Genomic DNA, 27,493 nt, shown 5'->3' on the forward strand with positions numbered 1-27,493 from the left:
GCTTTGTTAAACAATATTTCAAGATTTTAATTGTTTAATTAAGCAACATTTTGATTTCTAATAATAAGCTTTTATATATAGTTTTTACTAACAACTGTATTTTGGTTAAAATAAAGTTCCATTAGGTATTCAAAAAAATTGTATTTTCACCTTTTATTTTATAATTTGTAATATAACTAAATAGTATATCAGTTAAAGCTCGAAACCCAAACCAGCCAAACATAAACAAGGTTGAAATTTCCATAGTTTTGAAGTAGCTTTTCCGCTCTCTCACAAAAAAACATGTTAGTAAAGTAACTCTCAACTGAACATGCAATTGGACCAATTTCGATAATAATGATAACAATAATAGTCACTTTTGCATTTCCTCAAAATTGTGACTAGTTATTTCCAACTATAAAAAACCAAAATCAGCCATTTTCAGCTTTATCAAAAGCGTTTGATTTGTGTTTCGGTGAAAACACAAACCCATCCGGAACCTTACCAAGCAACATCTCCGAGATTTTAATCTGCACAAAAAAAAATATATATTATATTACATTTCACAAATGAACTTGTAAGCCATGCAATAAAACTTGTACCCAATCGGCTGCAGATTCAGAAGCCATTAATGTCTCCAGATCATCACGCCCAAAATAAGCAGGTGGACGCCAGTTAAGCTTCTGAGGAATCACTTCCAACAAACCAAATGGAACATATCTGTATGTGTAACTAAGCCATTCTAGTAAGAAGTGCCTCGTTGTCTCCACACCTATAAATTTAAAAAACTATTTATAAATTTTTTTTTTTTTTTAAATATAAAAGAAAAAAGGTTAAATGTAAAATGATACCTTTAGTATCGGAACCCCAGTGTTGGAGTCCAAAACGAACATAATCTTTAAAAATATCCAACCGTTCACCCGAACTTATGTCCCAGTCACGCTGCTCTTTAATTTCAGTGAAAAGCCACGGCTACAAACATACAAAAATTACAAAAACATAACGTAAGGGTATTTACGTCTTTTCACGCGGAAAAGGTGAAATGGGGATATAACAGAACAGACCTTAACTAAAGCGCCACGGGCAATCATGCAAGAGGAAAGCTGAGGGCAATCGGATTTGTGAGTCTTCCAGTCAGAAAACGAAAATATGTCGCCGTTTCCGAGAACTTGCAAAGATTGAGGGGCCTTTTTCGTACATTGGTAAACATATTCCCAATCGGGTTGCTTTGTGTAACGCTGCTGGCGGGACCTACCGTGTATAGTAACTGCACTCGCTCCCCATTCGGCAATATTAGCTATTACAGAATCGATCCGGCTTCTTCCCTCATAGTAACTTGTTCGTGCCTTTGAACCACATAAAAATAAATAAATTATCGATCCGGTGATATTTTTCTATTTCACTAATAGGGTTAATCTCAAAAAATGACTTGTATTTTGTGTTTTTTCTGGATTAAACGAAATTTATTTTTTTTTTGCCTGAAAAAGGCCTTGTATTTTTTTTTTCATTTTTTCCAGAAAAACTCTCAACCTTCTAAATGCTTCCAAATAAACCCTCAATTTTCTTTGTTTTTTTCGAAAAAACCCATATAAGGTCTTTTTCAGGCAAAAAATAAATTTGAGGTTTAATCTGATAAAACATACAAAATATAAGGTCTTGTTTGAGATTAACCTTTTGTAATTGTAAAATGTGAGGGTTTTTTAGAGAAAACTAAAAAAGTTGATGGTTTATTTGGAAGCATTAAGAAGGCTGAGGGTTTTTATAGAAAAAAATACAAGAGTAAATTACACGAACGGTCCCTATGGTTTAGGATAATTTGCACGTTTGGTCCCTAACTTATTTTTTTAACTCGGAAGGTCCCTACTATTTGTTTTTGTTACGCGCTCGGTCCCTGTCTTACCTAAAAAGACTATTTTGCCCTTGATTTTTTTAATTTATTTAAATAAACACACCTCCAACCCCACCCCTTCACCATTTTTCCCTATTTAAATAATATTTTTTTTTTGTAACACAGGGACCAAGCGTGTAACAAAAATAAATAGTAGGGACCAAGCGCATAACAAAAACAAACAGTAGAGACCTTCCGAGTTAAAAAAAAAAATAAGTTACGGACGAAACATGCAAATTACCCTAAACCATAGGGACCATTCATGTAATTTACTCAAAATACAAAGTTGAAGGCTTGTTCGGAAAAAATGAAAAATACAATGTCTTTTTCATTTTCAGGCGAAAAATAAATTTTGCGGTTTAATTTGGAAAAACCACAATATATAATGTCTTTTTTGAGATTAAGCCTAATTAATAAAGTTCCTAACCTTTATAGTTATTGGAATGTCGACTGTGGAAGAAGCTGCTTGAATCACATTTTTCATACGCATTGGTTTTGAAAGGAGAGCTGATCCAGCACCTTTATTAACCACAAGATCGATTGGACATCCCATATTAATATCAATGAAATCAACTGTACATTCCTGTTCAATTAGTTCACAAGCTCGAGCAACAGTATCAGGATAGGCCCCACATATTTGTACTCCAAATATATCTTCTGACACGTGGCGCCTTAATAGGGCCCACTCAGCAGCCTGACCCTGATCACAAATAAAAATACATTAAGAATTTCAGATTTTATGTCATTGTAGTTTTGTAGAGCATTAGAAACCTGTAGAAGATTTGTGCACATTGCCATTTCGCCACATGTGATGTCAGCACCTAATGCTTTGCAAACCCTTCGGAAAGGAAGGTTCCCAACTGTCGTTAAAGGTGCAAGGTATAGCTTATCTTTAAAATCGATTAGTTTCTTTTCACGTGGGTGTAACTTTAGGGTTTTATCGGTTTCTATTTCGGTAGTAGTTGGATTTATGTCTACATCTTTCACCTCATAACTTGAACCTATCACAAGATACAAAGAAAATGTATAATCTAATCTATCAGTGTCAGTTCGATGCATGTCAAACACAGTACAACCTGTTGTTGCGTGTTGTGTAACAAACAGGGATTAAGAGAAGCCTAGAGATAAAGAAAACAAACCGTTGGTTTCTCCATTGACTTCAGAAGTTTGATCGTTTAATGGTTTTCCTCTCTTTTGGGGTCGAGGATCATCACCACTATTATTTCCTTCGGCTTTCTCGGTAGCTTCTAGAGAGCACTCGTTCATTTCACCACAACCATTCTCATTTGTGACATGGGAATCATTTGAAACCGTTTGATTTTCTTCTTCGTTATTAGTCGAGGGTGTCTTTTTTGATTTTGTTGGGCCCTAGATTTCAAACAAAATGGAACACAATAGCCTTTTTATTAAATTCAGATGATATGAAGGGTGTTAATTGTTATTCATTAATACCATTAAACCAAGGACTTTGAGTTCAGCATCTGCCTTAGGGAACTTCATTTTGTTCTTCCACAATAGCCTTTGGACATCTTTCTTCAGTCCATTGATTTCAGAGTATTTATTTCCCTTTGGAATTCCACTAGCAACTTCAGTAGTTGTATGTGTACCTAAGAATCTACAACCTAATCCATAGGGGCATGGACCTTCATCACCCTCAAAAGGGCAGTTTCCTTCCAAATCAGCAGGTTTCTGCATTTAAGAATGTCTCAATGTCGTGAAAAAATAAAAAGTTAAATGACTACAGAATTGTTATCACTTTTTACCTGATCCTTAAATGCTTCAATGTCATGGCTAAAACGACACTTATCGTTATAAGGACATGAATCTGCTTTTCCTGTCTTAGCAACCATAGGACAGAGATTACGTGTTGATTGTTTTTCCTGCAAGTTGAATTACATGTATCAGTAGATGAGGGTTAAGAACTGTATCCCTTAAAAACGACATTTTCAAATCTAAATGATAAGCATAAACACAGATAAATACCTGATTTCGTTCTCTCTTGAGCTGTCTTTTCGATTTCTTCTCCTTACTAACAGGTCGTGCAGAGGCGGTGGTGGAGGCAGGAACAGCGTCGCCTGATGGTCCATTGTTATCACTACCAAGTCTGATAGGTACAGGACATATATATTCCTTCTTCACCGGAACTATAGATTTCGCCACCAGCTCGTCCGCTGACATTTCAAGCACCGATTTTCGAGGCAGTTGAGGTGGCTCAGTCGGAATCTTCGGTGGTTCTCCGACTATAAGCTCCGCCTCCGTCTCTTCCATCGCCGGCCGAACTGCTCTAGGTCTTGGTACGTTAAACAACCGAAGGGTTTGTTAGGGTTTTGCAGGTAACTGATAGTTGAGCGAGTGGTGGTAGTCTGGTAGTAACACAAACGCGGAAAGTGAATTGATCATCCAAACGATGTCGTAAGACATAGATATTGCCCTTTATCCCCTCCACTTATTTACTTCCGGTGAGCCCCTAACTTATAGTGTATTGCCACAAAAGCCCTCAATTTTACACAAAAAAATTGGTTATGTCCAAGGCCTTTTTTTTTGCCACGAATGCCTCACATTTGCCCCTCTTGTTTGATTTAATGCTTTTAACCGGTTTCACCCTTTAGCAACCGATAACCATTCAAAGGTAACGGGTCATGTCACTGAAGTTGGGTAACCTCCGTTAACAAAAGTACACTCTGTCAACATTGAGATGCACACCCTATCACCCTTCAATGCTACTGCTTGTTCAAATGAAGTTAGTAGGAACTCAAATGTTAAACTCTCTCTGGTGAAGGAAGTTATTAGGGTTTTTAAGCATTTTCGTTGTTTGAAGTTAGGGTTTTCAAGCATTGTTCTGATAAGATGGTTTTGAAATCATTGTCCTTGATCATGGTTTTTATGAGCAAAAATAGTTGCAATCATCTTCGTTAATTTCTTTGTTTTTTTATAATGGTTGTGATTGTGAAATAGTTAGAAATGAGTTCTTCAAACGATGGTTACGACAACCCATTTACTGGAATTTACAAGTCATTTTCTGGGTTTAATGAGATAGATTTCGAGCTACACGGGATTTACATGGATTGTAAACCAGAGCAATAGTTTGTATCAAGGCTTGATAAATGTAAGGATCTATTTCTTAACATTCTACTTAATGATGAGAACATCATAAATTCAAGTATGACTGATGAAGTGAAAGCTCGAGTGTATCATGGTAATGATTTGAAAAGCGATGATGAGAAGGGGAAGTAGTGACAAACAAGTACACAATACATGATCCAAACGTTAGGTGGGATAATATGCAACCTAAGTTAGGGGACGTGTTCAAATTACCTGCACAACTGAAATTTTGTGTGACAAACTATGAAGTAAATGGAGGGTACAATATATACTTTAAAAAGAGTGACAATAGAAGATTTATTGCAAGATGTGGTAAGAGAAATGAAGATAATAAGTACCCATTCATAATTTATATACCTTGGATGTACAATGAAAGAACCTTCCAGGTTAAAGAAATGAATTCTAAGATCTTTGTTCTATAATGTTTAAAATTGGGTCTACTGTTACCCCAAAATGGATTGGATGACACTGTGTTACTAAGATAACAAATAAGACCAAAGTTAATTTAGGAGATGATCGGTGACATCAAACAAAAGTATAAGTGTATGGTTTCTATAAGACAAGTTAGAAGTGCAAAACTGTGGGCAAAGGAACTGCTTGAGGGTAAATTAACTGAACACTATGCAAGAATTTAGGATTATGCTAAAGAGTTGCTGAGTCAAACCTTTGGTCTACATGCAAAGTTAGTGTTACTACTAATCCAAATGAGAAGAATTATTTTCAAAGGTTTTAAATTTGTTTCAAATCTATAAGTGTTTGCTAGAAAATAGGGTGTAGGAGGGCTATATGGTTGGATGGGTGCTTTCTGAAGGGTCAGGTTAAAGGTGAATTACTCACAGCCATATGTAGAGATGCTAATAACCAAGTGTTCCTAATAGCTTGGGTTGTTGTTGATATGGAAAACAAGGATAACTTGACCTGGTTTCTAGAGCCTCTAAAGGATGATCTTGACCTTCGTACTGGTGCAGATTTGTGACATCCCGGAATTTCGGGCATAGCTATGAACGACTAAATTACGGTAAATTTGTTTATAATCTAACTCGTTCAGTTTTATTATATTTAATGAAATATAAATGAGTACAACTCAATTTTTATATGATATCAGATAATACCTTACTTCCAAATGTGTAACCTGTAAACCAAATCAAACCACTTAAACAACAACGTTAATTAATGCATTTGAAAATTTGAAATTTTCTATTAAGCAGTTTTGAGCAAAACAAACATTAAAATAATATATTTCATGTTCCCCTGTTTCTGAAAATATAAAGAACGTCCAAAACGGAGTTCGTATGCAAAAGATACGATCGTTTTAAGAAAACAAACCGGTATAACACTGGTTTTACCTGTTTTAAGTAAACTATTTCACACCGTGGAGGTACTTACACACCTCCAACAGAACTTTCAAGAGCGTTTTTGGAATCAGACTATAGTCTATTATTTAATTTCATACTCAAAATATTTTTAGTAAAAATATTTACAAAAAGTCGCGAAAACGGACACAGTGAGCCGTTTAGACGCAAAACTTTGAACGCAATTTTTCGGGAATTCCGTAACTCCAAAAATTAGTCCGTTTAAGTTTTTGAAATCCTTGAATTAAATCCAATCGATCGATATATTCAAAAAAAATTCTCGAGACCCTGATCCCGATGCACTCGACTATGTGTACTTTTGAGCCATTAATGAGGGTATAACCCTTGGGTGGGACCCATGAGAATTAAAAGAAAATCATCGGCCCATTTCCCTAGATTTTCTTCCCATGGGTCTTACCTCCTTCACTCTTTCTCTTTTATTACACTCAATCTCAAAGGTACATGAATAGTGTCTGATTGGACTTAAAGAGCATGGCCTCCTTAGCCAAGGGGTGTTTCCTTCTACTATAAATAGAAGTCACCTCCTTCAATCCTCACCATCTCACTTATCTCTTCTTCTTCTCTTAAATCTTTCTCGTTTCTTCCTTTCCCAAACCACTCTTTATTCTTTCTCTCTTTAGTATCCCAAGTCTTGCAAATCTCTCCCAAATCTCTCTCAAGTCTTGCAAATCTCTCCCAAATCTCTATTAGTAACAAACACCACACTTCTAACCTCTCCCTTAAACACCAACATCATCCTATCTTTTCCTTTGTTGAAATCAGCTCGAAACAGAAGAAGAAAACCAAGAACAGCAAGCCTATTTCAGAATTTCCTTTTCTGCCTCGGAACCATTCAGCCTCGGAACCATCCAGTTTCGGAATCTATTGCTTTGGATCTGCCACTTTGGAACTGCTCAACTTCGGAATTCACTGCTGAGATTCGGAACCTGCTGCTTTGGATCCCTGCCCACTTTAGATCCTTCGACCTTCAGATCTTCTACCAGTTTCGGAGCTTTTGACTTTAGATCTTTTATCAATTTTGGACCCTTCTCATCTCGTACCTCCTACCTTTGGATTTTATACCCATCTCAGAACTTTTATAGCTTTGGATTTTTCTAGTCTCGGAATTTCAACAAGCCTCGAAACTTTTTCATCTCGGAACATTTGCACCTCGGAATTTCTACCACTGTGGGTGTCTTCCATCATCATCAAAGGCTTCTATAGTCTCTTCATTCATCAAGGCTAAGCTAATCTCAGAAGTTCAAATTCACAACAACACACCTCGATTCTCACAATTCAGTACTCAAAAACAACCCGTTAGCCGCATATCGAGGTGAGAGTTACGGCCCCTTTTCTATATTTATTCGTTTTGGGGGAGAATACATGTGCTAAATAGTATTTACGATACAAAATACATAAGTCTCATATGATATGTATGATACAAGTCTATAGTATTTCAAAGTTTTCAAAGACTACTACACATGAATACTTTTATGCATAAGGCTTTTCACACATATACAAGTTCGTTATGTTGAAACACATTTTTCTATAAAAGTGAGTAATTTATACTTTTATAAATACGTTAACCATACTCAGCTTTCATGAATGTTATACTATGAAATTCATTATGCTTGGTGCTTAATTACAATTAATTTAGGGCTGAGAGTTATTAACAAACTTTTACTTAATGGCTTACGATACTTATTCATTAGTTAAGTCTAACCACTTAGTCTGCCCCACACTACTATAAACGTTAATCTTCAGAACAAGGTACATATGTATAGATCTATATGGGGTCGACAACCCCACCTGCGATTTCTAGCTACAACCTTCGACTGATCAATCGTAGCAGGTGATATGTGTCTTGCTACAACGTCCAATGAAGCGTTGTAGGGAGTGGTACTTTTTGTTAATAACTCAATTATACAACTCGCTAAAAACATTAACACGAAGCTCTCTCTCTCTCTCACTACAACCATAGGTTTGGTTGCTTTCAAAACTATTTTGAAGTATGGAAATTACTTATACAAAGGATACATTTTGACTTTCAATGAATTATTACAAGCACATTCTAAAGTATGAGTTTACTTATACAAAAGATTGATGGGTTTTAGGTAAAACAAATAAACTAGAAAACAATTCCTAAGTTCACATGCAACCTACTTTGGATCTATGTTTTATCTATTGAACATACAACTTTGAATTGCAAAACAAGAACCCTAGAGGAGAGAGGCTATAATAGAAATTTACAAACTAGGGTTTAGTAATTACATACCTTTCAATTGTTATAGTAAACAATTGATAATTCCCTTGATATTGATCTTGATCTTCTTGGAAGCTTAGCACCACAAGTGTAATGCCTCTAATGGAATCACACCCAAACTAGCAAGAAGGAAAGTAGAGGAGAGAGGGGAGAGGGAGTATGCAAAATTTCGGCCCTTAGGGTTTCTTCAAAAGAAAAGAGTGACCAAAATGTGAACCAGGAGGCTCCTTATATAGTTGAGGGATCTAGGGTTTAGGAAAAACCCTAATGCTCCTTGCTTAGGGCCTAAGCAAACCCAAGGGCCTTATCCAAGCCCCCTTGGACGAAATCCTTAGGGTTTCCCCTATAGATTTCGTCCACCTCCTTCCAAGGAGGTTCTGGAGCCTTCCACTCAACTATCTGATAATTGCAAACTAGTCCCTACACTTTATAATTAATTCTTTTAACCCCGAAATTAATTCTAATTAATTTCTGGCTAACAAAATAATTTCTTATTAATATATTAATCTTTTAACATATTAATAAATTCATTTATATTAATTTATTAATCTTATAATAAATTAATATCTCTCCTTTCATAATTTCCTTGTCCAGTTGCTAGGTTTGAGGGCAACCCAAAAGGACTGTGCTGCTATCAATTCAAGTACATACCAATTATAGTTATGGGCTTAGACACCTAATCCAACAGTCTCCCACTTGGATAAGTCTGTAACTATAATTGCTAGTATGCCTTCTAAATTTGACCAGCAAATTGTAGCTTCCAAAAAGCTGCTGCCGAACTCTGACCCAGTCAGTTACGTGTCCTAAGATAAGTGATCATATAATCCTTCATTCTGTTAGATATCCCTAGACAAAAGACATGGAATGCAATCAACCTCTTTGTCCAGAATCTATGTTTCCCGATTTCTGATTAGTGATGATGTAGGACTTCTAATTGAACACATCAATTTAGTCCTGGCTGGGCCCAGCACATAAGTCAACACCAAATCATCGAGGGGCCCACAGATATCGCTTTTCCCATTAAGGAAAAAGGAACAAATAAACATTGACTCATATGCTTGTATCTTTTACTCATCAAACCATACATGATAATACGTTTTATAACACCAAGTTACTGATGCGTTTTCGTATTACTAATGCATAGCCGACTTGCAAATTACAACTCATATATCTTTGTTTCAAGATTATAAGATATTATCGTCTCAGTATTACTCGTGATGAATTCCATGAAGTAATACTCTGAGCGAGGGTTTATCCAATACTCAAATCTCAATTTCTGAGTACTCATGAACGTTGCAGCAAAATCTATTGCCATGTCTATCCTTAGACAATCTACAATCCAGTTCATGACAGTCTTGATTCACTACTTACTTCCAAAAGTACAAGCGACTGTGGAGTTTGAATAATCTTATTATTCGGGAAGTAAAAACATGCAAAAAATGAAACACAATAATTGACAAAAGGTAGAACCCAAACTTATAAATAATACTTTATTATTTAATCACCAAAAGTCAATTACATTTACTTTGTTACAAGTTTCAGAACAAAACTAATCTAACTACTAAAACTAATATCATCTTTCAGTCCTATGCTTCGAGCATGCTGAATATGCTTAGCCCTACTCAGACCCTTTGTGAGGGGATCTGCTGGGTTATCTTCAGATGACACCCTCTTCACTATAAGATGGCCTTCTTCTACTCTATGTCTGATGAAATGGTACTTTCTGTCGATATGTCTGGTTTTACCTAGGCCTGTCAAATCGTGCCATCGTGTCGTGTTTTTGTCTGACACGACACGACACGACAATGTTTTTTGTAACACGAACACGACACGACACAATGTCGTGTTTTATTTCACTAACACGAAAACAAACCAATTAAAAAACGACAACACGACACGACACGACAAAGATAATATTATATAACTATTATTTTATTTAATCATCTATAACACGATAAAAACGAAAAACACGAAAAACACGACAAACACATGCTCAATCGTGTCAATTTCGTGTGGATTTGTAAACACGAACACGACACGACACGACATCGTGTTTTTTATATTTGACACGAGCACGACACGAAAACGAATTCGAATTTTGATTTCGTCCCAATTTCGTTTCGTGTCGTGTATTTTTATCGTGTCGTGTCATAAATTGACACCCCTAGTTTTACCATGATCTCTCGGTTCCTTTGTCAAGGCAACCGCTCCTTCATTATCGCAGAACAGTTCCATAGGCTCCTGGATGGTTGGAACAACTCCGAGATCCCCGATGAAGTTCCTTAACCAAGCTGCTTCTTTCGACGCTTCACTTGCTGCTATGTACTCTGATTCACAAGTAGAATCAGCCACCGTATCTTGCTTGGAACTCTTCCAAGTAACTGCTCCTCCATTTAATAAGAATACCCAGCCTGACTGAGAACGGAAGTTATCTCTATCCGTCTGAAAGCTGGCATCACTGTAACCATCTACTCTCAAAGTATCATTGCCACCAAGTACAAGGACCCAGTCCTTCGTTCTTCGCAAATACTTGAATATATTCTTCACGGTTATCAAATGAGCTCTACCTGGGTTTCCCTGATAGCGACTGACCATGCTCAAAGCAAATGCCACATCAGGGCGAGTACATGTCATAGCGTACATGATCGATCCGACAGCGGAAGCATAAGGTACACGACTCATGTCATCTATTTCCTCATCTGTACTCGGGCATTGAGTCTTACTCAATTTGGTATTGCTCTGGATAGGTAGCTCTCCCTTCTTGGAATTTTCCATACTAAACCTCTTTAGTACCTTATCCAAGTATGTGCTCTGACTAAGTCCAATTAGTCTCTTCTTTCTATCTCTCAATATTCTAATCCCAAGAATATAGGCGGCTTCTCCTAGGTCTTTCATGGCAAAACACTTTCCAAGCCAAGACTTAACTTCATTCAAGGTTGGAACGTCGTTACCAATGAGTAATATGTCATCGACATATAACACCAGAAAAGTTACTATACTCCCACTAGCCTTGATATACACACAAAACTCATCTTCACTTCTAGAGAAACCAAACTCTTTGACTTTCTCATGGAAGCAAAGATTCCAGCTGCGAGATGCTTGTTTCAATCCATAAATGGATTTCTCAAGCTTGCATACTCTATTGGGAAACTTTGCATCAACAAAACCCTCTGGCTGACTCATGTAAACATCCTCAGCCAACTTCCCGTTAAGGAAGGCAGTCTTGACATCCATCTGCCAGATTTCATAGTCATGAAAGGCAGCTATGGCAAGCAATATCCTAATAGATTTAATCTTAGCCACCGGAGAAAAAGTCTCATCATAGTCAACCCCTGGGGTTTGAGTGAAAACTTTTGCAACCAGTCGAGCCTTGAATGTATGCACATTCCCGTCCATGTCTGTCTTCTTCTTAAAGATCCATTTGCACCCAACTGTCTTACGACCTGGTGCACTATCAACCAAATTCCAAACTTGGTTGTCATACATGGACTTAATCTCGCTGTCCATTGCCTCTTTCCACTTGGAAGCCTCTGGGCCTGCCATTGCTTCCTTATAAGTGACTGGTTCATCTAAGTTTACCAATGTTCTGTCACTTATGAATGTGTCACCATCTAAAGTAATATGAAAACCATACAACTCAGGTGGCACACTCACCCTAGTGGATCTTCGAAGAGGTAATGATTTATCAACTGGTTCAACAGGAACTGTTTCCTCTGGTTGAATGCTAGTGTCATCTAAGGTTCCTTCATTGGTTGACTCTTGAATCTCTTCAAGGTCAATGGTACTCCCACTATCCTCTTTGAATATGAGCTCTCTTTCCAGAAAGACTCCTCTTCGAGCTACAAACACCACGTTTTCACTAGGTCTGTAGAACAAATATCCAAAAGACTGCTTTGGGTAACCAATGAAAACACATTTCTCACTTCTAGCTGCTAGCTTGTCGTGAGTCTCTCGTCTTACGAAAGCTTCACAACCCCAGACTTTAATATGTGCTAACGAGGAACCTTTCCCTGTCCACATTTCGTGAGGTGTTTTGGCAACCTTCTTTGTAGGGACAAGATTGAGGATGTGGGCGGCTGTCTCTAAGGCATACCCCCAGAAGTGAATAGGAAGCGACGCACGACTCATCATAGAACGAACCATGTCTAACAAGGTTCGATTACGCCTCTCAACTACACCATTTAACTCTGGTGTCCTAGGAGGAGTCAATTGTGAGACTATCCTACATTCTTTCAGATAGTCGTTGAACTCGGTACTAAGATACTCCCCGCCTCTATCGGATCTAAGTATCTTGATCTTTCTGCCCAATTGATTTTCGACTTCATGCTTAAACTCTTTGAACTTTTCAAAGGTTTCTGACTTATGTTTGATCAAGTAGATGTAACCATATCTGCTATAATCGTCAGTGAAAGTCACATAGAATTGATTAGCATCCCTTGTGGTTGATCTGAAGGGCCCACACACATCTGTGTGTATGAGATCCAACAGACCTTCACCTCTTTCACAAGACCCTGTGAATGGTGATTTTGTCATCTTTCCCAAAAGACAAGATTCACACATATCATCTGATTTTAGGTCAAATGATTCCAACACTCCATCCTTTTGGAGCTGGGCTATGCGTTTCTTGTTAATGTGTCCAAGACGACAATGCCACAAGCATGCCTTGTCTACACTATTAGACAAGTCAATATTAAGTACACTATTTCCTAAGCTATCAACACAAGTCACTGCTTCATACACACCATCACAAGGTAAAGCTTCAAACACAAAAACACCATTCTTATAAACAGAAATTGAACCATTCAAATCATTAAAAGAATATTTAAAACCTTGTCTGAACAATGCATGAAATGAAATAATGTTTCTCGTCATCTCAGACGAATAGCAACAATTTATTAAGTCTAATCTAACATCATTACTAAGCAATAGTTGATAAACTCCGATCTTGGTCACTGGTGAAGACTTTCTATTCCCCATGATCAAGTTTATCCTCCCATGCTCTATCTCCTCACTTTCCTTTAGCCCCTGCAAATCAGAACAGATATGAAAACCACATCCTGTATCAAGGACCCATGAACGAGAAGATAATGAGTTATTAGCAGAAATAGTGTAAATACCTGCCGAGGATGGCTTCACTTTGCCATCCTTGATATCTTGCAGATATTGTGGGCAAGATCTCTTCCAATGCCCCTTTTGATTGCAGTAAAAGCAAATGGCCTCTTTTGGATCAGAAACATGGGGAGTGGAACCATTGGGCTTAGCCTTCGGGCCATTACTAGATGACACAGCTTGAGCCTTGCTCTTCCACTTTTGCTTGGGAGGACCTTTCCTCTTCTTCCCCTTTCCCTGTCCAATGGCCAAGACAGGGGCACTTGCAGGTGTGGAGGGTATACTTTTACCCTTCATCCTTGCCTCAGTTGTCTGCAACAAGTTGTGCAATTAGGCCAAAGTCTGCTCCGTGTTGTTCAAATGGTAAGTTAAGATAAACTGACCATAACAATCAGGCAACGAGTTCAAGACCATGTCAATGGCCAATTCCTCATCGATGTGAATGTTGAGCTTGACCAAACGCTCTATGTAGCGTTGCATTCTTTGCACATGAGATACAACCGATTCCCCCTCTTTCATCTTGCAAGCCATGAGTGACTTGACTACCTCAAACTTTTCTTGACGAGCTCGCTTATGGTACTTTTCCATAAGGTCCTTGTTCATCTCAAAAGGCCAGTAGTCCTCATAATACCTCTGCAATTCTGGGGACATGGTTGCAACCATGATGCATGCCACTTTGGTAGCATCATCATAGTGTTTCTTGTAGGCAGCATACTCTTGGGGAGTGGCTTTTGACTCATCAAGTTCTTTGAGCTCCTTTTCAAGGACATACTCTTTGTACTCGAATCTAAGCGCCATCTTGATGTTACGCATCCAATCATTATAGTTGGAGCCATCCATAACAACTTTGGAGCAGATGTTTAGTAGAGAGAAGTTGTGGCTGGAGGATGATGAAGCAGAAGTGTTTCCAGGAGTAGACATCTGAAAAGAAAGATAGTTTTAGTTAGACTCCAAGATACCTCAATATAATAACCCAAAGATATCATATCAAGGTTAGGACCCAACTATGACGATTTACAACTTAGAAATGGGATGCCGAGATCCAAGTTCAAATCTCATAAAGGTAGGTGAATGACGATTCACCAATTCCACCATTAGACAAAATAAACAAAGTGAAATTCCTAATTCTTTTGAGATACATTAAAACTATTTAATGGCATGTTTTAATCTCGGATTATGCTCTACTATTTGTGACTGGGATACCGAGGATCACAAACTAGATGTGAATAACCATACAAATGTGCTTGGTAACCTTATTGTCTTTATCATTAACTATTGATGTGCCGGTAAACCACACACGCTCCATCAAAATGATAATTATAAGATACCCATCACTACTCTTTATTAGTACCTTTTAGTGTGCCGGTTAACCACACACGCTCCACTAACGACCAATAAAGCATAATGTGCAATTTCATGGATTAGCATACTTTTCACATTTTTCCTAAAGTAACTAGAGTTGGGATTTTGAAAAATAGTGTTCTAGTACTTTCTTTAATAGCATTATACTTTTAATGGGAAGTAGTTGTCCTATCAAATCCGTTCTGCTAACGACCCTCCACTAATCAAGGAAGCGGTGGGTGAGAGTGGACACCCATTCAACTACCATTTTATAGGCAGTTTCCTTATACCCCCCTTATAGACTAGCTTCGTGAATGAGGCATACTAACGATTTGACTGACCATATTCTTATACATATATAATATTTAACTTTTAATTATAATATATATATAAGGTATGTTTTAAAACATTTTAAAACTCCAAGGGTTTATATAAATTTTTCCGAAATTTAAACTATTAAATTTTAAATTTAAATAAACCAATTAATTAGATTTAATATTTATCTATTAATTAACTTTTAATTAATTTATTAAATCTTGTAAGGATTATCTAATTAAATTAAACAATTAATTTAATCACAATCCATATCCCTTCTAGATTTCGAAAATATGGGGATAGGATAATTTCCTTATATTTCTCAATTATCCAATAAGGCAACTATTATCCAAAACAAGGAAACCCTAATCTTTATAGCATATTTCGAAATTTTCAAGGGAGGAGGCTAGGGTTTTCAAAACCCTAACCCTAATTTCAATTAGGGTTCTTTGGAGGCTAGGGTTTCCAAAAAACCCTTTGATCCACAACCCAAAAAATCGAAAAAATGGCCTTTAGGGTTTAATAGCTATAAACCCTAATTTGCAATTCAACAATTATAACAATTCAATTTAAAACAAAACAAAGGCTCTGATACCACTGATGGGTTTTAGGTAAAACAAATAAACTAGAAAACAATTCCTAAGTTCACATGCAACCTACTTTGGATCTATGTTTTATCTATTGAACATACAACTTTGAATTGCAAAACAAGAACCCTAGAGGAGAGAGGCTATAATAGAAATTTACAAACTAGGGTTTAGTAATTACATACCTTTCAATTGTTATAGTAAACAATTGATAATTCCCTTGATCTTGATCTTGATCTTCTTGGAAGCTTAGCACCACAAGTGTAATGCCTCTAATGGAATCACACCCAAACTAGCAAGAAGGAAAGTAGAGGAGAGAGGGGAGAGGGAGTATGCAAAATTTCGGCCCTTAGGGTTTCTTCAAAAGAAAAGAGTGACCAAAATGTGAACCAGGAGGCTCCTTATATAGTTGAGGGATCTAGGGTTTAGGAAAAACCCTAATGCTCCTTGCTTAGGGCCTAAGCAAACCCAAGGGCCTTATCCAAGCCCCCTTGGACGAAATCCTTAGGGTTTCCCCTATAGATTTCGTCCACCTCCTTCCAAGGAGGTTCTGGAGCCTTCCACTCAACTATCTGATAATTGCAAACTAGTCCCCACACCTTATAATTAATTCTTTTAACCCTAAAATTAATTCTAATTAATTTCTGGCTAACAAAATAATTTCTTATTAATATATTAATCTTTTAACATATTAATAAGTTCATTTATATTAATTTATTAATCTTATAATAAATTAATATCTCTCCTTTCATAATCTCCTTGTCCGGTTGCTAGGTTTGAGGGCAACCCAAAAGGACTGTGCTGCTATCAATTCAAGTACATACCAATTATAGTTATGGGCTTAGACACCTAATCCAACAAAGATACACTTTGGCCTTCAAGGATTTATTACGAACACAGTTTAAAGTATGGGTTTACTTATATAAAAGATACATTTTGGCTTTCAAGGATTTATTACAAGCCTATTTTAAAGTATGGATTTACTTATACCAAAATACACTTTTGGCTTTTAAAGAGTCATTGCAAACACTGTTTTAACTATTGTTATACATACAAAGATAATATTTTTTCTACTTATTAAAAGTATTATTGCGTTAGCAGAAAACCTGTGACTCTCACCAACCTCATGTTGACTTTGAAAATACATGTATTCTCAGGGAATCAGTAATCAAGCAAATTTGGATGACGGATATTCAGGAATCTCAGGGAATTTAGTTTACTACTTTCTATGAGGTTCGCCTACTTGTTTAAGGCAAATTATATATTATTCTACGATCTGTAAGAACCTTGTATGCAAACATAAAATTGAAATACAAATGTTGTTTTGTTTATAGTCGTACTTGTACTATATATTCAATTTGTCTGTGATCCATGAACTTAGTCACACAGCCCGACATGTGCCGCCGCCTCGGCCGAGGGTTTGACAGATTTGTATCAGAGCTAAATTGGCTATAGAGAACTTGTATCCTCGAAAGAGGAATACAACCATAGCAACTAGCTTCTAATAGAAGTATTATTAATAATAACACTACTTCTCAACTGCTTACAGTACACAAAATTTGGTTTGAAGGGGCTCATAAGGTTGCTGGATTTCAGAAGTGCTTAAATGCCAAAATGGTCCCGTCCTCTGGTGTTTCATGTCTTGCCCATGTCTGTGCTCGATAGTTGGGAAGTACAAAACAAAAATTAATAATACTACAAACCCCACCAACCATAATATATGAGAGTTTATATATATACTCTGACCCGCGATGAGAACACTTAATAAAAATTCTAAACATCCCTTCAACTAAAACTACCAACTCAACCATTTAGGTTAGATGCCTCAATTAAGGTTAATGTCGTTCATAAGTTATACCATAAATAAATCTGGAATGCGCACATATGTTATTTATGGTCGGGCTAGTGCACGACCAACCTTGAGCAAGGAGTTTGACAGACTACAATGGTTGAAAGTTTTAGAGATTGAAGAATGTGCTCAAGATACGATGCAAATACCTAGTACCTTAGAAACCTTATTTCAACCCCAAAACAACGCATATGTTTTTAATCATAAAAATACTTAAAAATATAGGATAACGTTCAGATTTTCCTAGTTCTCCTAAATCCGAAGAACCGACAACCCTACTACCTTGGTAGCAGGGAATTCCATAAGTTTTCAGTCATTCGTTCAATAATGCAAGGTCATTTCACCTTGACTCAGAAAGACTTAGTAATGACAAGATACATTCTTGGAATGTAAAATATATAGAGATAGATAAAGATGAATGTTGAAAGTTTTAAATTATTTTACATGAATTAACTATCACACCCCTGGACTAGAACGGCGGAAACGTCCGGAGGCGGATGACATCATTATGTAGTATCGTCACAATTGTATATAAATGAAACACAACAATCCACACATCATACATTGAGATATCAAACTTACATTGTTTTACATAGTATATTTGTTCGCATATTACAACAAAAGTGACATTAGTAAGAAATTGTGACAACCCGATATTTTCGAATCGGTGTAATGACCTAAAAAGTCAAGGATTGCAATCTCTTTTAACGTAATGAAATTTGCACCAAAATTTGAATGTTCAAAAGTCTCTATTGGGTTACATAAAATGATATACATCGTATCAAGGGTTTCAGAAATATAAAGAACACTAAAATCCGAGTTATAACGAAGAAGTTATGACCAATCTAAGAATCACAGTAAAAATTGACAATACTGATAAGCGTAAAACGCGAAGTGTCAATATATTTAGCCTTAGGTATCTAAATGAAAGTTGTAGATATCATTAGATCGTATGCATATATAAAAGAACGTCCAAATCTGACTTCGTCTGAGAAAGTTATGATTTTTCCAAATTCCGAATATAGCAGCAGACAGCTAAAATACTCAAAATAGAGATCGAGAGATTTTTAGCCGATACAACCTAAATGAGAATCGAAGATCTCAACAATAGTAGCACGACAGAATAAAGTCTGACGGGAACGGACCTCACATGAAGAAGTTATGGATTTTTAACGGACTTTTTGCGTACTGGCCCATTAAAAATGAATAAAAATAAAAATAAAGTCACATTTTGCCGACTAAGTCTAAACGATAGTTGTAGAGCATAATCTCACCTACGCGTGGATATAAAGAACGTTAAAAACGGAGCTCGTACGCGGAAGTTACGAATTTTACAAGTTTTCGGCACAAAATCCGAGACTGTCAGGCCACCACGACGTGGTGAAGAAGCCACGACGTGGTATTGTGATTGATGGGTGCCATGTGCGTCAGCAAACGTCTCGTCAACGGAAGAGGATAGAATCCCTCACCACGACGTGGTGACGTGTACCACGATGTGGCGCCCAAAATAGGGCTATAAATAGCAACCGAAGGTGTTGGGTTCCATTGCTCATTTCTTCTCTCTCTCGTGCCGAAGCTCTGCGTTTAAACCCCCCGAAGCCCCGGTCTTCATACCCAAGTTCCGAAGGAAGGTTTTTCACTCCCGAGATTCCCGAGATTCCCGAGAATCCTGAGAAATTCAACTTTCCCTAGTCGAAGTTCTGCTCAGTTTTCGTTTCACCTTCTTCTGTCTATCAAGTGAGTTCATACCCCTACAACTACGTTTTCAAATACTTTATAAATGCTTTTTATACACTTTCAGGGGGGGGGGGGGGATACAAGTAAACACACGGTTACTCTCGTGTGGAGAACATTAAGCTTTTACTACACTTATCTTTATATAACAAATCATAGGTGATTCATAACTATCATATGAAAACGTTCGCATGCAACACCTATCCAATAACATTTTGTCCTTTAAGAGTGAAAACATGTCATTATATAAATATCAAACACTTTATTTATATTTTGGTGTATAAATGTACAATAGTGTTATTACAAATGTTTTACTTACATACCAAGCTGATATTACACTAGAGTTTATCTTACAACGAATCATACATTTGAGAAAAACTATAATAGTTATAGTTTACTAGATATTCAATAGATTTTACATACTATAAGTACTATATCAAATAAATACTTTCATATACAAGAACAAATGAGCTTTTTATACGTAAATCTATTTGATACTAAGTTTTGTGAGACGTTCAGCTTCATGTACTTTCGAGTATGCAGTTAAAGTCATGTATTATATACCATAATCTCTTGTAGGGAGAGCGTAATACTTGTGTATAGATCTATACGGGATTGACAATCACGCACCTAAATTGTTAGCTACAGTTAGACCGGCAGGTCTGGGGTGACAAACGTCATAACATTCCAACGCCTGAAGAACGTTGTTACAGGCAGTCAGGGTCAATAGTATGGTTATAAAACTCACATGGAGTATTAAAAACACGTTGATTTTACGGGGTTATCTAATGCCTTAGCGACTCCTTTACATACATAAATATGCTATTCTAGGCATGAAAAACACTATTGCATAATAGTTTTTGGAACTTTTTAACTACCTTACACTTATGGAAAAATATTGGAATTTTAGAAACAACATTCGAAACAGTCGGATCTTAGTAGAAGACTACTTTTATACTAGTAGGAAATATGAGATTTTCTAGGAATTTTCAAACATCTACAAACAAATTCATTTAAATTTATACAAACATTGACATTAAATACTTATGAACTCACCATATGTGCCTTACCTAAAAGCCCATTAATTATTCTAGTCCATTTGCTTGATCTGGGATGGCCCGTTAATAACCCAATTATCAAGGCCCAAAAGAAAGGCCCAACAATAAATCCAAGTGAAATTAGGGTTTCACATAAAATGACGATTATGGTTAAGTTTTTCTCACTTACCCCATTAAGGACTTAATCCATTAAGTCCCACATGGCCTTAGGTTAACTGCAAAGTGTTATTAACTAATATTTAAATTTAGTAAACGATTTTAGTGAAGGTCCCGATTGATCCAAAGCCCATATATCCAAAACTAGGGTTTTCTAAACCCTAATTAGGGTTTCCAACCCATTCATAGCCCAATAGGCCCAAAACCAAGTCCTTCATCCCATTAGGGATTTCCAGTGCCCATTAGGGCTTCATTGGGCCCATTAGGGTTTCAAGCACCCCAACCGAATCAAACACAACAAGGCAAAGCACACCGCCACCCGACACGGCGCCCGGTGGCGGCAGCCACTACCTCACGGTGGTGGTTACAGTTTCTTTTCATTATTCAAATTTATAATTACATTTTACAATGCTAATCTCCAAAATAACTCACACAACTAAGCAAAACACACACACACACACAACCACCTTGTGGTGGCCGGCAGTGGCTAGTGGCGGCAACCACCATGGTTGGCGGCCATGGTGGATATTTATTCCGTTTTCCGACCATCAACACCATCTACAACCCATATACGCGATTATGATTTGTTCAAATGGATTAGCCACCCACCTGGTGGCTCACGACGATAACAGCCACCACCTCACAGTGGTGGTGGTGGTCAGTCCTTACGGTTCACGGAATCTCTGGCGGCAGCGGACCTGTGACGACGCAACAGGAACGAGGGAGGTGGCGGCAGCACCTTCATGATTTGGTTACGCCTCCGTCAACTGTAACGACCCAAATTTTTTTTTTTTTTTTTTTTTTTTTTTTTTTTTTTTTTACTTTAGAAAAACAGTAATAAATAAAACGTTGTCTAAATAAAAGAAACATTGTTTGTTCACACCATAACACATTGCAACCATGTTCTCAAAAGCCAAACCGTACATCCCACCAAAATATCAGAGTACAATCCCAGTAATCTCATAAATGCGGAAACCGAAGAGTGTGTGTATGACGTGCCGCTACCGCGTCGGCTCCTTCCCCTTCGATGCAGAGGTACCTGAAAACAAAACTGAAAACGTAAGCACAAAGCTTAGTGAGTTCCCCCAACGTACCGCATACCATACAAAACACATAACATATATATACTGCCAGGCTATTCTGGGGTGCCTGACTACCCGGTACGGCCATTCTGGGGTGCCGACCTACCCATACGGCCATTCTGGGGTGCCGTCTTACCCGTGTCAAGCCATTCTGGGGTGCTGACCTACCCATACGGCCATTCTGGGGTGCCGTCTTACCCGTGTCAAGCCATTCTGGGGTGCTGACTACCCATCGGTCCTAACAACCGATCCTCGGGGACTATTTCACCCCTACTACTACGATCACATATAACATAACAAGCCAGCATGCATACATATCGTCACATACTGTCAGACGTATCTGGGGTGTCTGACTACCCTTCGGCCCGAACAACCAGGCTCTACTACTATCACATACAGCATATCATGCTAGCATATAACATGTCAGGTACTAGCGAACTTAGATGATATCACAAAGACAATCATCTATCATACAACTCCTACTGGTGGGTCGGCATTGTGGCCTTAGACCCACCGCTACTGGAAGGTAACTCACCTCGAAGTGGCTGCTGAACTGATCGGGAATTAACTGACTGCTGCTGCTCCGGGAGTCCTCCGGCTGCAATTTCCACGACATACTCAATCAAACACTGCTAACTGTCCTTTAGGTAAAATGACCATTTTACCCCTGGATTAACTCTAAGCCAAAGCTGGAGTCAACTTTCAGTTGACCCGACTCGCCGAGTGGATCACCACTCGCTGAGTCCCTAGCAAACCCATGTCCTGGGTCCCTGGTTCTACTCGTCGAGTCGGGCTATGACTCGACGAGTTCACCTTCCAACTGCCATTCAACACCTTCATCCTACTCGCCGAGTTGTATGAACAACTCGTCGAGTTCATCTTCATCCAATGAACACTTTATACTAAGACTCGCCGAGTCGTATGAACAACTCGCCGAGTCTGTTCTTGAGCTATGAAGATTGCCTTGGACTCGCCGAGTCAGGGCATTGACTCGCCGAGTCCTAACATGGGTGAGTTCAGCTCCCAACTCACCGAGTCACCCCCCTGTGACTCAAGGCTCAACTCGACACACGAAGAAGGGACCAATTCGGTGACTCGCGACCAGACTCGCCGAGTCACCTATGCGACTCGCCGAGTCGTCGCCATGCACTCCTTAAATATACCGATTTGCTCGGTTCCTGACCATGCCATTCATAGATCTGGTCTTCTAGGACACGAATCACACGTAAAGTTTCCAACTTTACGTGTGGATATTCACCAATATGGATTTTAAGGCTCAAAATGGTAGATCTAGGGCTAACAAGCCTCATGAGGCCAGAAAGCTAACAGATCTGAGCTCCTGGAGCTCAATCTTACATAGATCCAAAGGCCAAACGCCTTATTACAACATATAATGACCATGCAAACTTGGGGAATTGACCAAGAAGGACCCAAATGAAGTTTTAAGCATAGAATCAAGGGGAAAACGGGTTATACCTCAAAGGAAAAGTTGAAATGACACAAGGATGGCTGATCTCCTTCTCCTCTTCTTGATCTACTCCTCTTACTCTTCAAAACCTTCAAGAACACACCAAGAATACCTCAAACTCTCAAGAAAACAAGGGAAAACGATGTAGGGGGAGTTCTGGGGGTGAATGGGGACGAGTTGGGGCGGAATGAGAGTTTAAATAGGGTGCAAACCCTTGAAACTTAGGGTTTCATCCCGCAGCGGTGACTCGCCGAGTCCAGGATATGGACTCGTCGAGTCGCCTACTTAAAACGCGTCCTGAGTCTCGTCCCTACTCGGCGAGTCGGACCCCATGACTCGCCGAGTCTAAGGCTAAACTAGGACAATGCTCAAATAAAATTCACATACCGGAAACCAGGTGCTACAAATCTCCCCCACTTATTTTAGACTTCGTCCTCGAAGTCTGCCGCCTGATCCTGAAACAGCTCGGGGTGGTGCTCCATCATCTCGTCTACCGGCTCCCAAGTCCACTCTGAACCCTTGCGGTGCTGCCATTGCACCTTCACTAGCTCCACCCTCTTGTTCCTTAAATCCTTCGACTTCCTGTCGAGGATTGCGACTGGGCGCTCGATGTAGTTCAGGCTGTCATCAACCTGAATATCCTCCAAAGGTACTACTGCAGAATCGTCCACTAGGCACTTCCGCAACTGCGAAACATGGAAAGTGCTGTGGATCTGGCTAAGCTCGGCTGGCAGATCCAGCCTATATGCTACCTTGCCCACCCGGGCTAAGACCCTGAACGGTCCGATGAATCGCGGGCCCAACTTGCCCCGCTTCCTGAATCGGATGACGCCTTTCCACGGTGACACCTTCAGGAGGACCATATCCCCGATCTGGAACTCTAAATCGGATCGACGCTTGTCGGCATAACTTTTCTGTCGACTCTGAGCAGTCTGAAGCCTGCTCCGGACCTGCTGTATCCTCTCAGTCGTCTTGAGCACCACTTCGGTGCTTCCCATAACTCTCTGGCCAACCTCGCCCCAGCATATCGAGGTCCTACACCTCCGTCCGTACAACATTTCGAAGGGAGGGCGGTCGATGCTCGCGTGATAGCTGTTGTTGTAGGAGAACTCAGCCAAAGGAAGATAGGTATCCCAGCTACCACCGAAATCCAGAACACACGCCCGCAACATGTCCTCCAAAGTCTGGATGGTCCGCTCACTCTGTCCATCTGTCTGCGGGTGAAAGGCGGTGCTGAAATGCAGACGAGTGCCCAACTCGTCATGGAATCTCTTCCAAAACCTGGAAGTAAAACGCACATCCCTGTCCGAGATCACCGATACTGGCACCCCATGCCGTGCCACAATCTCCTTGATATAGATGTCGGCCAATTTCTCGGCCGATATGCTCTCCGGAATCGGAATAAAGTGAGCACTCTTGGTCAATCTATCCACAATGACCCAAATCGTATCCACTCCACGCGCGGTCCTGGGAAGCTTCGTGATAAAATCCATCGTGATATCTTCCCACTTCCACAGTGGAATGTCCAACGGCTGCATCTTGCCATGCGGCCTCTGATGTTCGGCCTTGACCTTCCTGCAGGTCAAGCACCGCTCGACGTACCATGCCACATCCCGCTTCATGCAGGGCCACCAATAGTCTAGACGAAGATCCCTATACATCTTCGTCGCCCCGGGATGAATAGAGAATCGGGACTTGTGCGCCTCCTCCATCAAAATCTGGCACACGCCCCCATGATACGGCACCCACACCCTACGGTGTAGTGTCAATAACCCTCGGCTATCATAATCGAAGGAGGAAACCTGACCTACTACGCGCTCGTTCTTCCGATGCTCCTCCTTGATAGCCTCCTGTTGAGCTTCCCGAATCTGCTCCAACAGGGGAGTCACCACAGTCATCCTCAAACAGGCGTCCCTGATCGGCGCCGCCTTGCGGCTAAGCGCATCGGCCACCACATTGGCCTTTCCCGGGTGGTAAAGGATCTCGCAATCATAATCCTTCACCACATCCAACCACCGACGCTGCCTCATGTTCAGATTCGGCTGATCCATGAGGTACCTCAAGCTCTTGTGGTCCGTGTAGATGGTACACCGAACCCCATAGAGGTAATGTCGCCAAATCTTGAGGGCAAATACCACCGCCCCCAACTCCAAATCGTGCGTCGGGTAGTTCGCCTCGTGAGGCTTGAGCTGCCTCGAAGCGTAAGCAATGACATGCCCCCTTTGCATCAGCACCGCACCCAACCCAGAAATGGACGCATCGCAATAAACCACGAAATCCTCTACGCCCTCCGGTAGGGCTAAGATCGGCGCCTCACACAATCTCTGTCTCAGCGTCTCAAATGCAGCCTGCTGCTCGGGTCCCCACCGAAAGACCACGGCTTTCTTCGTCAGCCGCGTCAGGGGCACGACTATCTTGGAGAAATCCTGAATAAATCTCCGATAGTAGCCTGCCAATCCTAGGAAGCTCCGAATCTCAAATGGGGACTTCGGAACCTCCCATCTCATCACGGCCTCAACCTTGGCCGGATCGACCAGAATCCCGTTCTGGTTGACGAGGTGCCCCAGAAATTGCACCTCGCGCAACCAAAACTCACACTTAGAGAACTTGGCATACAAGCTCTCCCTCCTCAGGGTCTCTAACACCTCTCTCAAATGCTTCTCATGTTCCTCCCGGGTCTTGGAGTAAACCAAGATATCATCGATAAAGACTATCACAGACCGGTCCAACATCGGTCTGCATACACGGTTCATGAGGTCCATGAACGCGGCAGGAGCATTGGTGAGCCCAAACGGCATCACCACAAACTCGAAATGGCCATAGCGCGTCCGAAATGCGGTCTTCTGCATATCCTCCTCCCTGACCCTCATCTGATGATAACCCGAACGCAAATCAATCTTGGAGAACCAAGATGCACCCTGAAGCTGGTCAAAGAGGTCATCAATCCTCGGGAGCGGGTAACGGTTCTTCACCGTTACCTTGTTCAGCTCCCGATAATCTATACACATCCGATGCGACCCATCCTTCTTCTTCACAAACAGAATCGGGGCTCCCCAGGGCGAACTGCTCGGCCGAATAAATCCCTTGTCCAGCAGCTCCTGCAGCTGCGTAGACAACTCCTGCATCTCGGGGGGAGCCAACCGATACGGTGCTTTGGCTATCGGAGCCGCACCGGGAACGAGGTCAATCCTGAACTCCACCTGTCGCTCCGGAGGTATCCCAGGTAGTTCCTCCGGAAAAACATCAGCAAAATCTCGAACCACCGGGACCTCGCTCACGGTTGCCTTACCCGCCTCCCGGGTGTCCATCACGTACGCGACATAACCCGCGCATCCCTGCTGAAGGTAGCGCCTAGCCCTCGCTGCTGAACATACAGTGGGTCCACACTGCGGCCGCTCTCCATGAATCACCAACTCTCCCCCGCTTGGGGTCTTGACTCGCACTAGCTGCTGTGCGCAATCTATCACTGCCCCATTAGGGCTCAACCAATCCATACCAATAATCACCTTGTTCCCACGCAATGGAATGGGAACCAAGTCTACCAGGTAACACTCCTCAAACAGTCGCAGGACACAATCTCGAAACACCATCGATGCTTGCACCGATCGATCATCGGCAATCTCTACCTCTAACGGGCAATCTAACTCGCCTGAAGTCTCATGAAATCTCTTGCTAAGAGCAAGAGAAACGAACGATCGGGATGCACCCGAGTCGAACAATACCTGAACCGGGATGCCGTTCACATGGAACGATCCTAATACACATGTATACACACGGAGCACATATCAATATCACAACAATGTAAAATAAAAGATAGAAGGAAGGAATCATACCCGTCACCACATCGGGCGCGGCGCGTGCCTCCTCGGCAGTCAACTGAAATGCCCGACTCCTCACCACTGGAGCCTCTGCCTTGCCCTGACGGCCATCCGTGATCCGCAGGGTCGCTGGAGCTGGCGCCTTCACTGGCGCTGAAGCTGTCAACATGGGGCAATTGGCCTTCTTGTGGCCCCTCTGGTTGTAGTGGAAACACAGCAACTCCGATGTCTGAATAACGGTCGCAGGAGCAGTGCAATCCCTGCTGATATGCCCAAGCTTGCCGCACTTGTAGCAGCCTGACGATCCCATCCTGCACGCCCCCTCGTGCGGCCTGCCGCACCTCCCGCAGCGGCTTGGTCCCGACTGACCTTTCGGCCTCCCATCTGATCCC

The 27,493-nt window shown here is 40.3% G+C and overlaps 1 protein-coding gene across 1 annotated transcript; it reads right to left on the reverse strand.

Moving 5' to 3' along the window:
* Window positions 1-222: 222 nt before the first annotated feature.
* LOC111903730 (tRNA-dihydrouridine(47) synthase [NAD(P)(+)]-like) lies at window positions 223-4,271 on the reverse strand. Its single transcript, XM_023899487.2, has 10 exons — window positions 3,851-4,271; window positions 3,631-3,747; window positions 3,320-3,556; window positions 3,007-3,235; window positions 2,639-2,868; window positions 2,295-2,567; window positions 1,044-1,325; window positions 831-951; window positions 582-751; window positions 223-509 (listed from the first exon to the last, which is right to left on the reverse strand). The coding sequence occupies exons 1-10, from the start codon at window positions 4,133-4,135 to the stop codon at window positions 411-413; spliced, it is 2,043 nt and encodes a 680-aa protein (XP_023755255.1). The 5' UTR covers window positions 4,136-4,271; the 3' UTR covers window positions 223-410.
* Window positions 4,272-27,493: the final 23,222 nt, after the last annotated feature.

This window comes from Lactuca sativa, chromosome 8 (genome assembly GCF_002870075.4).
Source record: "Lactuca sativa cultivar Salinas chromosome 8, Lsat_Salinas_v11, whole genome shotgun sequence".
In the NCBI taxonomy this organism is placed as follows: Eukaryota; Viridiplantae; Streptophyta; class Magnoliopsida; order Asterales; family Asteraceae; genus Lactuca; species Lactuca sativa.